This window comes from Pseudopodoces humilis, chromosome 6, assembly GCF_049639895.1.
Source record: "Pseudopodoces humilis isolate 2021_Gansu_Grassland_sample_001 chromosome 6, ASM4963989v1, whole genome shotgun sequence".
Taxonomy (NCBI): Eukaryota; Metazoa; Chordata; class Aves; order Passeriformes; family Paridae; genus Pseudopodoces; species Pseudopodoces humilis.
The window spans coordinates 38,341,021-38,356,975 of NC_142205.1; the positions used below are offsets into that span (position 1 = coordinate 38,341,021).

Below are 15,955 nucleotides of genomic sequence, written 5' to 3' on the forward strand. Positions count from 1 at the left end.
ATTTTGATGATGGAAGGAAGCATAGAAACTCAACAATACACTATTTATGCATCTTGCTAAGCAAGTGCCTGAGGTAGCAAATCTATGCAATTTCAAACCCATCATAATTTTGCAAAAGCAAGCACTATCATAAATTAATTCCACAATGCAAGTGAAGAACAGTAATAAGCAGCTGAGAAATAGAACTAATATGAACAGAAGCCTTCAATATTCCCTCCTAAGCATTAGTTTGTTTCCACCAGAAATAAACAAAATAAAAGGAAGGCAAGATCAAAATGCATTCAAATTAGGTTTTCAAGTACAGAGTAGGTGCATAAATTCTAAATAAATGCTCTGTCCATTTTCATCATCCACCAAACTCTGTGAAAACACTGAAAAGTATTTTAACGTTAGATATGCTTATATTCTGTAACATAATCTCTTAGGAGACAAGTGCACAAGCAAATTGTCCCACGTTGGATGTCCTCAGAAACGAAATAATGGACAGAAGGTGGAAAGGAGAAGTTTTGGAACACATTTGAACTACAATAATTACTTGTACATAGTTAATCAAGGATGCAACTGTTGAACAAGCCTTCCTCACACTTCATAATTGAGAACAGACTTTCTGTCAAATTGATTGCCCAGTTTAAAAATTTGTGAAAAAAAACCCAAAAAACAACAACAATTAGTCTGTATTAGTTACAAGAACAAATGTTTTGCCACGTAAAAACAAAGCCATTTGTTATGCTGACAGATGGAAATGAGTCCCCCCAATTTTGACTGGATACTTTCTTTTCTAATTTCAGTACTCAGAAGGAAAGATCCATTTGCAAGAAAATGAGAGATTGAATCATTCTGAGGACAAATGGTCATATCTCTGAGACCCTCAGAGGCCACCAGTCTGTGAATAATACGTACTCAGCGTGAAGGGACCTGTATTAAGTCCTTGCAAGATTCAAAACCAAAAATTTTCTCTTTGCAGGCAGCTTTCTTGTCTGTGGAATAAAAGGTACCAGGATGGCACCAGAGATGAGTTTGTGTTCAAGGCTAGAAACATTCTATCTTTCTCTTTTTAACTGCTCAATGAATCACCCCCCAAGAAAAGGTGTCCCGACAAACCCCATTTCTACATTACATCAGAATCCATGTATATTTTGAATGTTTATGCAAAGAATCAACCATGTTTCTTTAAAACACTGAAGTAAGTCTGAAACTTATGAAAAATTGAAGCAATTTAATGTCAAACTATGACTAATCCTTAGGTTATCTTCTCAGAAAATCAAAGAAAAAAAATAAGGGTATTTAAATATATATATATAGCTATTATTATTATCCTTTTGGAGTTATTTCTGTAGTCTTACAGTGTGCTGAGTCCTTCAGGAACTTACTCCTAAGTCTCACTCTTATAACAAAAGCAGGAGACAGAGGAGGACAGAAGAAACACAGAGGGAGAAGAATAAAAACCTAATAATCGGAAGTTTTTTTGTTTAGAAGCCAAATATCCAATTACAAGAAGTTTTAATAAAAAGTTTTTTAAAAAATAATGTAGAGTGACACCCTAAGTTTCCCCTCTTTATCAGAGAAACTTGATTATAAATATACAATAGAGTCTCTGGAGCAGCTAGATCCCTGCAGACTCCTAAGTAAACTTTCTTCAGAACTCTCCCATCAAATGTAAATTTTACAGAACATTGAAAAAAATTTTTTTTCTCACTTTCCAGTAGAACCTGTCTGGCTGTTAACACTATTTTACAGCCAAAAATATAATTACATGTTGTCTTGTAACAACATAAATACCTTCCTAATGCAGGTCATCTGCTGCCCTGTGTCACTGTTTGCTTTCACAGTTTATCACAGCAGGTTTCAACCATCCAAAAACTGCTTTCTGTTGTCTAAGCTGGAGCTGGGCCATGCTTTTTCATCTCTAACTGTGGTGCAGAATTCATCACCAAAAGAGTTGCTGAAGAAAAGAGTAGATCTTTGGCTGTGCTTGAGGAACATTATGCAGTTCCTAATTTTTACACTAATTTGACTTATCCACCCTTCTACCTTGCTGAGCATTGCATATGCCCTTTACTGGTGAATAGAGTGTAAGGTGCAGTATTTTACTCATTACATCTGTTTTCATTATGTATGTCTTTATAACTAAGTGCTTACACATCTGTTGTGATTTAATTAATAAAATTGGTAAATCCCTGCAATCAAGTGTGTATTTCTGCTCAGATATCACTCTAAAATTATTGGATTCTGAAGATTAATATACATATAAACAGGCAAAAAACCCAACACTTCATCAGCTTAAAAATTATGTCATCAACTCCCAAAAGTCACAATACTTTAAATCTCAAGTCTGCTCTTCACTGACACATCAATAATGTATTATGCCTATAATAAACACTGTGTAACAGTGTTTTCTGACACTCCTAAGATCACTGATTAATTATTTGGAGATTACATCTTCTTTTTAGATACCTTAAGTTCAGAAGTTTTATTTGTCTCAAGAATTTTAAAATTTGTTTTAATCAGAAAACATTGTTAAACAGGGAAAGCCAGATGACACAGAAGAATGGAATCTGCTATAAATTATAAAAAATGGAAGATAGTTGAGAAAGAATAAAATTAAATATTCATTCAGATATTTGAACGCATATCAAATGCTGGCAGGAAGGAATTATGAAGCACTCAATAAATTTATACACTTACAGATTCAAAGATTTTTATATCAAACTATCTTTTTTTTTTTTTGGAAAGGGATTAAATATATACCATATCTAGGACATATCACACATTTCTATTAATTAAAAAACACATTAGTTCAAAACTATCCCCGACTAAAGAATTTAGTTTGTGATCAATGACATCGCTTAAACATTTCTTCTGTCAACTACCTTGTGAAGGAAAGGTAGGAACATTTCATTCAGGACTGAAGTATATAAGGGTAATATCAGTTCTGAAGAATTACAACCCGATGCTTTGTAATCCATGACCTTTCAGTCTAGTCTTTCCCCAAGATACAGCACTGGCGGAACCCACTCATTTAAAAAAAATTCATTTGAGCAAAATATATAAATGCATGTATTTGTTTGAAACTAAAATTTAACTGACTATAGATGTATAAATGACCAGGATGTCCAGAAAACACAACTTCTGAACCACGGAGCTTATATAAATTACTACGCTATCATTGCCAGTCATACAAAATATCTGTAAGATTTTAAAAAGATTTAACAAACTTCATTTGCAGTTTTTAGAACTTGAATATGTCAATATTTGTTCCTGTAAAAAGCACAAGTATGTGACAATTCCTGCTGGCACAACTAGACCTACATAAAATGACTAGTGGTCAGCTTCTAGGAGGAAGCTCTGTTGTGTGCACATATGTATTTATTCATTAAATAATGAATAAACCTTGAATGCTTCTTGCTAATGTAAATCACAAATTTAAAAGTATAAAATGTTACTACGGGTAAAGATGGATCTTTGGAAGATTATGACCAGAGAGATATACTTAAAAGAGATCAAATGTTTGTTATGTCTTTGTATAAGACAAAACACCTTTTTTCATCTTTCATAGCTGCTTAATAAAAGTATCAAAGTAGTCATAATAAGAAAATACCGAAAGTCTAAACTGTTTCCTTTGGCAGATATTTTTTCACTTTCCTAACTACATCCCTTACACATTATAAAGATTCTTATTAGTCATAATTATTAATTATTAACAGTAAGCAATGAAATACCATTTCATTTCAGTGTTGATAAAATATTTTGAGCAAGCAAATGCTAATAATGGTCATATATTTTACTACATGCTAAGTGTAATCAGGATTCTCCAGATTCAGATTTTTCACTGCTATCAAAAAATCTGGGGCACAATCCAATTCCCAAATTCTTCTGTTTAACATCTGGTCTAGGGAGGTGGGCAGATGGGACTGGTGTTTTGTGCTGTTTTACACAAGGTAAGATATCCATCCTTGTGTGTGTGTGTTTGTGTGTGTGTAAACACACAGGAAAAACACAAAACAAACTTTCCCAACAAACACGGAGAGGTCTCCAGCCAGAGCTAGATTTCTATATTCCACTCTCAGTGGGTAATTGCAGAGGCCACTGTTAAACAAATATTGCCTCACATCTTAAGCTTCACTCATGTGTAACTTTATCCAACAGTGTAAGTCCTGTATGATATAAACTTCCACCGCCCTGATGTCCCTCAGTAAAATTACACTCATAAATAAAAAGACACAGGTTTTTTTGCAAGATCAAGATCTTAAACCCTGCTCTTCTGCAAAACATTAAGAAGTGCAAAGTTTGGCACAGATGTACCCATAATGTTAAACAAATGTTGTACCACAAAGTGGTAATTTCCCAACAAATGGAATATATTAAGACTTGAGTAGAAAAAATACAAGCGTACACAGTGTGCAATTTGTATCACTTTACAACTGGGATCTGAAAAAAATAGCAACAAAACTTAGGATAAAAGAAATCTAATAAAAATATAGAAATACAGTAAATTTTCTCTTGTCCTCTGTAGCTCACAAAGTTTACTAGCTTCTGCTGTTATTAAGTATATACAGATATGTGAAATATATATTCCACAGACATTACAATTCGGAATGGTATTTAAGACAGGAGAGGTTTATGTTTATGTAAATAAAACTAATTCAAAGGTACCAGGAAAGCCATCAGCAAAGAAGCCACTCATACCAAAATTGTGGCTGCTCCACCTTGTCAGTGGACGCCCAGAGGCACTTAGAGATATACAAAGGCACTTTTCTATACCTGAGAAGAAGTGTGCCTTGAAGCCTTTTTTTGAGACAGTGTTGTCAGATCGGAACTCAATTCGCATGTTGTTGTACTGAGAGGTGATAACTTCAGGCACTTCTGTACCGCAGAATTTACCGTGGAGTTTGGAATCAGAAGAAAGGCCACTGCGAATCTCCACATAATCGTACTTGCAAACCTGAGAAAAGGAAGAAAGAAAAAATATTTGGCTAACCAAAATAAAAGCATGAAGCTGTTTACAAATATCAGAATTCTGACTGGTATATATATTGCTGCTGAATAATAAATGAACAATACCCTTCTTCACTTTCTCCTGATTCTGAAAGTATTTGTAAATTCTTGCATTTGTTGATTTTAGGTAAGAATATTTTAAGGTCATTAACACATAGCTATAATGTGAATTATGTTCAAACTTACATTTTTATAGATGCTAACCTGTGTTTAAATTAGAGATGCTTAGAAGCATTTCCGCTTAATGTAAAAAGTAAATTCACTTTTACTGACAATTCCATTGATAGTAAACTAAAATCCAGAAACATTCATCCTAAAAATGATACCTTATCTGCATGCTATAAACCACATACCTCAAGCCTACAAACCTTCTACTGCTTGCATTTCAAGGATTTTTTTAAATATTAATTTTCACTTAGAAAATTACAAGGTAAATTTTCATCATTACATATTTAAGATATATTAATTTATTTTCAAATATATAACTTTCCACTATTAAAACCATGCAACTTTCATTAACAGTAGCATAGCTATAATTTGGAACAGGATGCATGCCATTTTCATTAAAAGGTTAAAAATAAAGTGATATAATGTAATAAAAACCCCTTATGCAAGGCCTACTTCTCATGGTAATACCTTCAATGCATAATCCCTTGGTCAACTTAAAGCCATCCACCCAAAAACTTCTAAGCTTCTTAGGCTCAACTATCAATCATTTAATCAAAAATGTCCCAGTTGTCTGCAATTAATAGCTTAAGAGAGAACATTGGCCAGGAGGATTCATACAGAGCTTATATTGGTCCATTAAATCCAAGTTGTATTTGAAAAATTGCAATTTCTAGTAAAAAAAAGTGTCAGGGGAGCTGGAAGGGAACAATAAAAAAGAATGTTTCGGCTTTTGTTGTTCTCTCTGTCTGTGAAAAATTGTCATAATTTCCAGTTGGTTTTAATACAATATATTGAAGGTGCAGATTAAACTTTTATTGTTACCAGAAGAATTTTCACATGTGGCAGAGTTGAAAAGTGACTAATTCAGTTGAAACTCTTTCTGTACAGTAGAAAGAATACAAAGATGCATAAGACTTGAGTTACTACCACATGCTGATCTAGATTAATTGGAAGACGTATTTATAATAATGCATGTGATTTTCAAATATAGCTCACTACACTGATAAATCCAACCAATTGCAGCAATATAATAGTGTTGAGTTTTTATGGTTGCATAGCTTTAGATGAGAAATCAAATGTAGTTTCAGACAGGTCTAACTTCCTCTATACTACATTGCACTGAAAAAAATTTTTAAGTTAAACTGCACAATGTGAATGTAAAATATTAAAATTGTAATAGTCAAAGACATATGGTCTAAATAGAGCACCTATAACAAATTTAAAAAAAAAATTGAGTACTTGATAAATGTACACATTTTATATCTGCACTCAGACAATATATTAGAATTTTCCAGATATGTTTCTTCTGATTTTCAGAGGCATCTATCCTTAGTACTACTATTTAACAGTATGGAGCCAAGATTAAGTAACACATGAGATGATCAAACTCCAATTTCAGGTGTCACCATGGCCACACCACTGCCAGTGGCTTTAATTGTTGAAACACATTTAGAATTTTTCTTTCTGCTTATGTTACACATCTTTTATGACCTTAGAAAAGTTACTTAACTTCATTACATGCCAAGCATTTTCCTTGCAAATCTTGCTCATGTACCAAGAAAGTGCAAGAAAAAAGTTTTTATTACTTGTTCAAATGGTAATTAAATTTTAATTATTTTGGACTTTTAAGCTTTTATTACAACTCTTGCAGTTCTAGTAATAATGATTACAGGACATGAATCTAATGTATATATCACTGAAAACTGGAATTTCATGGACTGGAGAACTCACTCCAAAAAATTACAGAGGAAGAAAAATCTCACGTTGCTGCCTATGAAAATAATATTGAGGTATTTTGGAGAAACCATAGCTGGTTTGGTTCTTAGTTATAAATTAAACTCCAGGTTTTGTCCCTTCAAATACCTCTGCCCAAAAGGTGGGCCATCTTTATACTAACCACATTGCTACAAATTTATTTAGTCAGAAATAACATCCTGGGATTTGTGTTCTTAATGCCCTGTAAAGAATGTGCATATAAACTCAGTGGTTACAGCATGTTATGGCTGGAGTGTGGTGAGGGAATTCAATGATATGACAGAGAACTGCCTACGAAGCAGAACAAAAGCTGAAAAGGATGTTGAAACCCACATTTTACTGCTTCTCATCCAAAAAGCATTGCAACCCCCACCACTTTGTTTAAAGCCATAAAGAGCATCCTTCAGCACATGGAGGGCTCTGCCCTGTTCCTACTCCTACCTGTGCAGAAGATCTCCCATGCCTCTGGGGGCTGCCCAGCTCAAAAACTGCTGCTGTTCTATTGGGCCTTATTTCTGGTACTGCTCTGTTCAAAATATTTCCCCAGTGATTTAAATACTCCCTCGCTCCATCACTAACCACAGCTTATGTGTATTCTTTGTAGTCAGTCTGTAAAGATGATTTGGTTTCTCCAGATTTTCTTCTCTTGAATTCTTTCCAATACGCTTCAGCCCCATTTGCTCTGTTTTATTTTGTTGATAAAAAAAGTCAGCTGAGACTCAGCAGAGAACATTTTTTAAAATTTGTTGTAATACATATACATTTAGATGATATGTAAAAGAGAGCTATTCTTTCCATGTTTGTTCTGAAAGAATCCAGAAACAGTCCCAAAACGAAAACAAGAATATCCATGCTTACTGTCAGCATATGAAAGGTCAGCAAGGGTTTTATAAGACAATATCTATTCTCAAATGCTTGTGAAACCATTTAGCATGTAACAGATTGTGCAGCTCTTTGTTCACGGTTACTTACCTCATTCCCTTCTAACTCAAAAAACTCAAACTTCATCGAAATTCGGTATTGCGTTGGGGCAACCACCTGCCACACACAGTTTTTGTTTGGAGGGTACTCTTTTGGCCACCCTGGTGTAGTTATAGTCCCATTTAGCTTTGTCAGGAGTCCTCCACAAGCAGCTGTAAAATAAAAGAGAACATCATTTCTTGACTGACAGTGTGTTTTACTGTAAACAGAAGCACACTGAGAAGAATCAGTCATTACTCATTACTTATTTGCTGCAATGCCCAGACAGACTAATCAGAACCTTGCTTTATCACGCTTGGTGCAAACAAAGAGAAAGAGACAGCCTCTATCTTGAACAGCTTGCAGGTTTGCAGGCAGAGATAAGTGTCAGGACTACACAAGGCGTTATCATATTCATTCTTTTCCCTTCCCTCCAGAGACTCTGGTTATTCTCTCCCAGCCTTTCCCATGTAAGTCCTCTGACCTCACTGCCCTCCCCAAGACCTTGACCACCCTTCTTCTGACAGAGGGATACATAAGATGTGCTGCTCTCTATGGTTGTTGATGTGGAATCAGCCCTACCTGTCTCAGCTCATCTGGCTGTATATGCCTCCCATAACCTACCAGGTAGGGTCACTTCTTTAGAAGAGCAGTCATGTACACGTCAGTCACAATTACTTTTGCTGAAGCATGGATGTTCAATTAAAAGAGAAAATACCTCTTATTTACAAATATAAGCCAAATAATCACCTCCATAAAACAGAAAAATACTGTACTATGTTCTTGAATGCAGTTCAACTAGCAAAGGATAAACTCATTAATCTTTTCCATCTGTGCAATTTTATTTTTTTTTAAAGGAAAGTAATGGGATTTAGAGAAGCTCTCCATCACACTCTGCTACATTGATACCATTACAGCTCTGTGACAGCACTGGAAATCATCCACAAATCTCTTTCCAAAGAGCTGAAGGGGGTAGCTCTTCTGAACTGCTCTCTGCTAACACTGGATGCTTTAAAACCTGGCTATTCCAGTCTAGCTGATGATCTCACATACTGCATCTACTCCATCTAACACAGCCAAGAGAATTCACCAGCCACTGTGTCAAGGCTCATTTTGTCAGACACACACCAGTGTTTCTCCTGGTCCCTAGTTTTCCACACAGAACACCTCCTGGTATACACATTAAAGTAATCTGACGGGAATGGGTGGACTAAGACCCTGGGTCACAACTCAAAAAAGTTTTTTTTGTATCAAAAAAGACCAGACATAGGTTTAGAGACTGTACCCAGATGACACAAGCTGCCCCCTCAAATGATCCAGTCTGGGTCAGAGATTTCAGTCTCTGCATTTGATCATTGTTCCATTGATCCTTGAGGCAAGGGCAGGAAATGTGGAAATAGTAGAAAATCTTAATGCTTCCTAATATGCTACCATTGGTGGAGACTTGGATAGAAGACCATAGAGCAAATTTCTGTGTATGTCAACACTGAAGTGAAGTATAGGGCAAAGTTTCTGACCTAGAGGCTTCTGCCCATGTGTGAATTAATACAGCTAGCTCAGCCCGCAAAGGAAGTATAATGAGGAATATAATGAGGAAGTAAGGCTGACAGTGACTGCACAGTAATTTTGATTCAGCATTCCCAAGAATTATCTACATACAGTGAATGCCACCTCAACAGGAACAAACACACACACACTTTTAGGGATTGCCCAGGTTTTTTGTTCTACACTGCACTGTAGTGCTTTGAGTGACTTCTTTTGACAGAGTTGCTTCACTGTTTGGGTGCCAGGAAAGTATTTCTTTTCTATTTTTCAGAGGCAAAGAGAAGAGTATTCTGAAGTAATTTACTCTAATATTCTGACTTGAGTCAGCAAGCAGACTAAACTCAATTCCTCACATAAATTTGGGCTGATGATCCAAAGATGAAACCTCTGTCTTCATGGCCCCCCCTTAGATTAAACTTATTTTCTTATTGTCTGCCTAATATGCAGACATCTAAACAAATTATATTTCCAATGTTCTCATTACTGAAGGTGGGGGAGGGAGGAAAAACAATCAAAAAAAGCTCAACCAGGTTGATGTGAGTCACAATCTAACATGCCTTTAACCTAGGACTTTCACCAGCTCACATAAACATACAACAAACAAAAAACCAAAACCAACCCCACATATCCAAAAGTAAAATAACAAGAAAGAATTTCAAAGAAACTAGACAAAACTACCCCAAATTGTGAAAAATAATGAATTAAAGACAGGAAATTGGAAAAAAGACAAACCAATGAATTGCATCAGAAGAAAACCAGGATTTCAAGGACTCCAATTTTCGAAATCCATTCCCTAGTCAAACAGATTATCTAAGAATAAATTTGTGCCATCCTTTGATTTATTGGTGTCTATGAGTAAACATCAAACAATAATTGGTGTGTAATGATCAAGAGCTTATGGTTCTCTCCTTTGATATGAAATATGCAGAGAATGCAAAATCTTATCTCAGTTCAATCCTATGTTTACACAGACTTCCACTTATCTCTTTCTTTTTTCTCCAAACGATAATTTGAACACACTTTGCTCACCCTAAGTAAGAAAAATTCACAATGTGACTAGGAGTGGGAAGGATTACTCTGAGCTTTGAGCTAAAATAGAGGACCTTGCTCTTCTAGACATGCCAGCTTCCCAGGCACATCCCAGTCAGAGGTGGTCAGAGGGATCATTAAACACTGATTCTGAGAAAGTAGCACATTACTCTACTGGAAACTGTCTGCTTGAGAAACTTTGCTTTGGTGAGTATGAATAGTGTAAGAAGTGATAAGAAGTCCTACTTTGAACCATTCCTGATTGACTAAGAGCAAAATCGGAAAAATGAGATTGCTGATATGGGACGAACTTGGCTCTGGTATCATTACTAAAAAGACAGCACTATTTTTCTGGGTTGGGTTCCACGGATTTCATGGTGCTCAGACAGAGCCTAAGAAACGTGTCACATTTCATTCATGCAATGGCACTCTGAGAGCTTTAAGAGCCCATAAGACAGCAACATTGTACCTTCACAACTCTTCTTGTCAGGACCAAGTTCGTAGCCAGGATCGCAGGCGCACTGGTAGCTGCCCAGGGTATTTACACAGCGCTGCTCACAGCCACCATTGTCAGGTTTGGCACATTCATCTTCCTCTGCCAAGACAGGGAAGAATGCAAAAATGTGTTAAATAATTATCTTCCTCAGCTGTAACTGCTGGATCAATATTAACCCAGATACCTGTACGCATGCCATTATAAGATGCACTACATAAAACACTGTGGTTGCTGGCTAGAGGATTTTCAAATGCTAAGGTGACCTGCAATGGAGAAAATAAAAATTTGTCCTTTGTGGGGTGTGGGCGTTTGGGTTTCCTTTTTTTTTCTTTTTTTTCTACAATATCTACTGACAGCTGCAGAACTAATTTATAAGCACTTTGTGTGCAGCATACAGTAATTCAGGCAGCCATAATCTAAAGATTGTACAAAGTATTGAAGGAAAGATTGAAAATCCACAGTAGGGTCACTTGAAGGGCACTTTATCTCCCTCAGAATCAATCTGTACATTATCCTGAATTCATACTCAAAAACAGATTAACAGAATCCTCAAATCCTAGGTTTTTATTCTACTGATATTAAAAGGAACAAGATGAATCAGGGCTGGGGGAGGGAAAGGAATTGTGTGTTCTCTCTACTAGCTCTGAAATGTACCCATAAGAGTCATTACTGAAATATTCCTCAGATGCTGGAATAGTGTTTTCTTACACCAGGACAAGTAATTTCTCAGGAAAAAAAAAAAAATCAGAACTCCTACTCTCATGCCTATAGCCCACGGAGTTATAATTGTCTACAATGAAAACTATCAGCTAGGATTAGAAAAGCCATGGTTTGTTTTCAAAAGAGCAAAAAGGTTTTCCTGGTGGCATGACCTGCATTTCAAGCATCACCATGGCCACACCACTGCCAGTGTTCTTGACTGTGCCTCCAGCAGCACCATGTGCAAATTACAAACTTTCCATGCATCAAATGCTTCAGGCATACCTGCAGTTGTATGATACCTTCCTCTCCCCAAAAAACACCCATAGCTGAAGGAAGACTAGGAGGTTATTGCTCAGTATGATTTCTGATCTGTTTTTTGGGGCTTTTTCCCTGCTTACAGAAAGTAATAAATTGATAAAGCAGACCAATCCAGAAAATAGATTAGAAAAAAGCTGACAAGGTTTAGACAAAGTAAACAAAAAAACAGGAAAAAAAGCCATTTGCAATTATACTGTTTATATTTGATAACACAATGTATAAAAAGTGCCACTTTTTTACAAAATCAGATATGCTTCAGAGCTAAGTTGATTAACTGAACCTTCAGACAGTAGAAAGTTGTGCTGAGTATATTCCTTCTTTGGACATATTTTACTAGGAGATTCAAAAACCTCCATTGTTTTGTTTTGAATACATTGTATGCCCAGGAAAAAATATTCTATAGAAAATGCAGTCTATTAGTAAAAAAAGATTGATAAATATTTTTAACATCCTTTCATAATTTTTCTAGTCCAAGAAGAATTGATAAGCTGTTCACAACTCCCAAAATATAAGTTAAATACGTTTTATTATTAAAACTTATTACCAAAACCATTTTAAACTAAAATAATTTTTAAAACTTACCTTTAAAAAAGTTAGCTGCAAATCCTGCTTTGTTAACAGTTCCATCAGAAACAAACTTCATCCACAGGGTATTAGAGGTAGATCTGATGTCTTCTGGCTTGTCGTAGCCACAGAAGTGACCAATTAAAGGACTGTTTTCATTTGTTCCATCTCGGATTTCCAAGTAGTCATATGCACAGTTGTCATGTCTTTCAATCTGTAAAACATGATTTTCAAAGTGACCTACCTGAACTTGATCATAAAAATCAAATATCAGTCAGATAATAAACAGAATTTAAACATTTCAAAGTTAAGGTTGAAGTCTCTGTTTAGGGTTCAAGCAGCAGGAAGATGAACGAGCATCACTGAATTGATTTTAACTACACTTGTCTTCTACACAAAAGAAAAAAAAAATATTGAAATGTTACTAAGGACACAACAGTCTAACTGGGAAAAAAACAGTAACTATGAAAGACATGCTCATCTCTAAGCTTCCTAGTGTTCTGTCAAACTTCTACTCTCACCTCAAGTCAAGTCCTCTTTTCTCATGTACACTCAACTAAAGAAGATTAATGGCTCAGCAACTAAACAGGTCAGAAATATTCACTGTTTTAGCAATATTAAAAAGCTCCATTTTGATCAACATGATAAGGTTTTTAGAATCCCCCTTTATCATCCAGAGTAAAATTTTGCACTTGTCACTGTTCACTGATATTGAAGGATAAAGGTAAAAAATTGCAGTGCGTAAGGAATTTGCTGCTTCTGAAGAAGTAGATCCAAACACACGTCTCAAATGATCAGCTCTTACATTACTGATCTAATGATCAGTAGTCAACAAAACATAGGACAAAAAGAAACTCGTTTTTCTGTGGCTAATGTGTCTAGTTTCCCTTGCACAATTCCTGATTTCAGGTGTCCTCTCGATTTTCTGGGTCATTGACTGAATCTTTGCCGTACTGATGGAGAAACCTACTGAAACCAGAACAAGTGAAAATTTCCCTTTCCACTTAAACTTTCTTCTGGATGACACTCAAACACAGACTAATACATGATTGGGCATGTGTGTACGTCTACTTGAGTAGTGAGCCTTGTGCTCTTTACTTAATACTGTTTCAGAGTCAATCGGAACAGGGATTGCTGAACAGGGGAAAGGAGCAGCAGCCTAAATATAACCTTGTCCAGAAGCTAGATAATTTACAATGCTTGTCTTTATTGAGAGTGTGTCTTTCTCAACAGAATTAAAAACCCTCTTTTGCTGGGTCTTTTTACTGCTGGAATGCTTCACATCACTCAACCTTATTTATAAAAGAATTAACTAGATCCAAGCATTCAAAAATAATTTCTACAAGAACACTCTTGTTCAATGAACTGGCTGAATTGGGAGGGGCAAGTTTAGGGATGGAGAGGATGACAGGATCACAGTCAGGTAGAAGGGCTGGAGAAAATCTAATTCAGCACATCCACATTCTGTTAAATCAATAAAGAAGTCTAAACTAAGCCCAGAAAAATCTACATTTTATCTCCAGAGTGAGTTTTTCTTGCACCTAAGCTTCATGGTAAGCAGAAGAATCCACTGGTTCTCTGCTCAACTTGTGCATCATGACCAACACAAAGCTCAGGAATCACCACAGACTACAGAGCTTTCACTTAGCACACTAAGATTTCTTATGTAAGAGGGAAAATTTGGGGGGAAGGAACTGTTTGATTTTATGTCATTTTAGTGGCATCAAAATATGTCACTCACAATATTTATCTTTCCAACTTTCCAATTCTTCAGTCATTTACATGCATATTTTTCTCCCTCCCACTCCTCTATCATGAACCATATTGCTATTTACTGTAATCTCTTAGATGTTTGCTCAGGAATTGCTTTGGGACAGAGTTTGGGAATGAGCGATGAAAGTCAGGAAGATTTGGGATGCAGCCACCGATTGCCGATTTTAGTGGCAATTGTATGCAAGTAATGTGGTACATGAGCACTGGTAAGTTTTTGACAATACCAATTCCAAATTTTCATTAATCTATATAATAAACTGATATAGTGACATCATATTCCAATTTGAAATAAAGTCTGCCTTGTTATCTCAGTAAAAATCAAGAAGTGAATTGGTCCAAAGCTTACTAATATCAATGAAGGAATTGTGCATTTTCCCTGCACATGTGTGGTCATTTCAGCACTCGAGATATTTAATTAACATAATTTTTTTCCATGTTTCCATTTCTTATGGGCAACATGGGAATTATGATTATCCATCAGCCCAGTGTTGCTGTGAGCTACACTTGCCAAATTTCTATTGAGGCGAATTAATAATTCCTTTCTGAGGATCACTTTATTTTGGGCAGAAGAGAACAGCTAAAAACACATTTTGTTATGAAGTTTCTAAACTTCCTAAGCCTGTAAGAATCAACCAACTTGCAAAGTGCTACCGAGTTTCAGAAAAACCCATTTGAAAGGTGGCTGTTCTACCATATTCATTACATTTAGTTTACTACTAGTGCAAATGATGCCAGTATTATCAATATTAAGGGATTAAAGGGTTACACCTATTTATAACTTAACAGGTAAGTACTGTGGTTTTGAAAAATTGCTTATGAATGAAAGAAAATATTATAAAATTTGGGGTTTTTATCCGTACCTAAAGTTTTAAGATAATATGGTACTACCATCTGGGAACACTACCATAGAAAGATCTATTACACTTGGAATAGTCTCTTGCTCCTCCTGCTTCTTCCTATATTTTCTGTATATCTTTCTTATTCTTCCTACTTCCTATTTGTTCCTTGAGGAAAGTCTCTTCTAGTTAATGACAGAACCCCTGGTGAATTTGGTTGTAACTGGACTGATCCCATAAATCTTGTTTACTGGAGCACTAAAATTTCACAGGATATTCACATGGTATTACATGTGGATGAGAAGAAATACACAGAATGCTAGCAAATTAAAAAAAAAAAAACAAAACCCCATAACTAAAAATTCTTTATAGAAAAATGCATTTCCTATAGGAAACTGAAAGATAAACTCGGTTCCTGAAGGCCTTGGAGGAAACCTCAAATTTGAATGGCATCAGAGAACTAAGTTGAGAAAATTACAGAAAAATTACTAAAGCAAGCACATAAGAGCAAGAAAACACTATGAAATCTCCTAGAGAAATGGCAAGCCAGAGACTTTCTCTACATCCCTTCTCAAAAAAACCACCACATAGGTAGTTTCAGATTTAGAAAACAACAACCAACCAAACCAAAAAAACCCAAACAAAAACCCACATAAAAACAAACAAATACACACTCCGGACTACCTTTGTATTATAGGACTCCTCCAACAAGAAAAATAAAGATAAAAAATCAAAATCAAAGCAAGCAATCAAAAAAATCCCCTAAAACTGAACAAACAAAAAATGGAGAAAAAAAGATATGAAGCACAAATAT

The 15,955-nt window shown here is 35.6% G+C and overlaps 1 protein-coding gene across 2 annotated transcripts in view; it reads right to left on the bottom strand.

Annotated features, from left to right (window-relative positions):
* The window catches only part of TLL1 (tolloid like 1), a 127,244-nt gene that overhangs the window by 17,249 nt on the left and 94,040 nt on the right, over positions 1-15,955 (bottom strand). For both annotated transcript variants that reach the window (XM_088056879.1, XM_088056880.1), the window contains exons 13-16: positions 12,551-12,746; positions 10,922-11,047; positions 7,891-8,051; positions 4,762-4,942 (exon numbers count right to left, since the gene is read on the bottom strand). In XM_088056879.1, the coding sequence (XP_087913005.1) occupies positions 4,762-4,942; positions 7,891-8,051; positions 10,922-11,047; positions 12,551-12,746 (664 nt within the window). The remainder of the gene's footprint in view (positions 1-4,761; positions 4,943-7,890; positions 8,052-10,921; positions 11,048-12,550; positions 12,747-15,955) is intronic.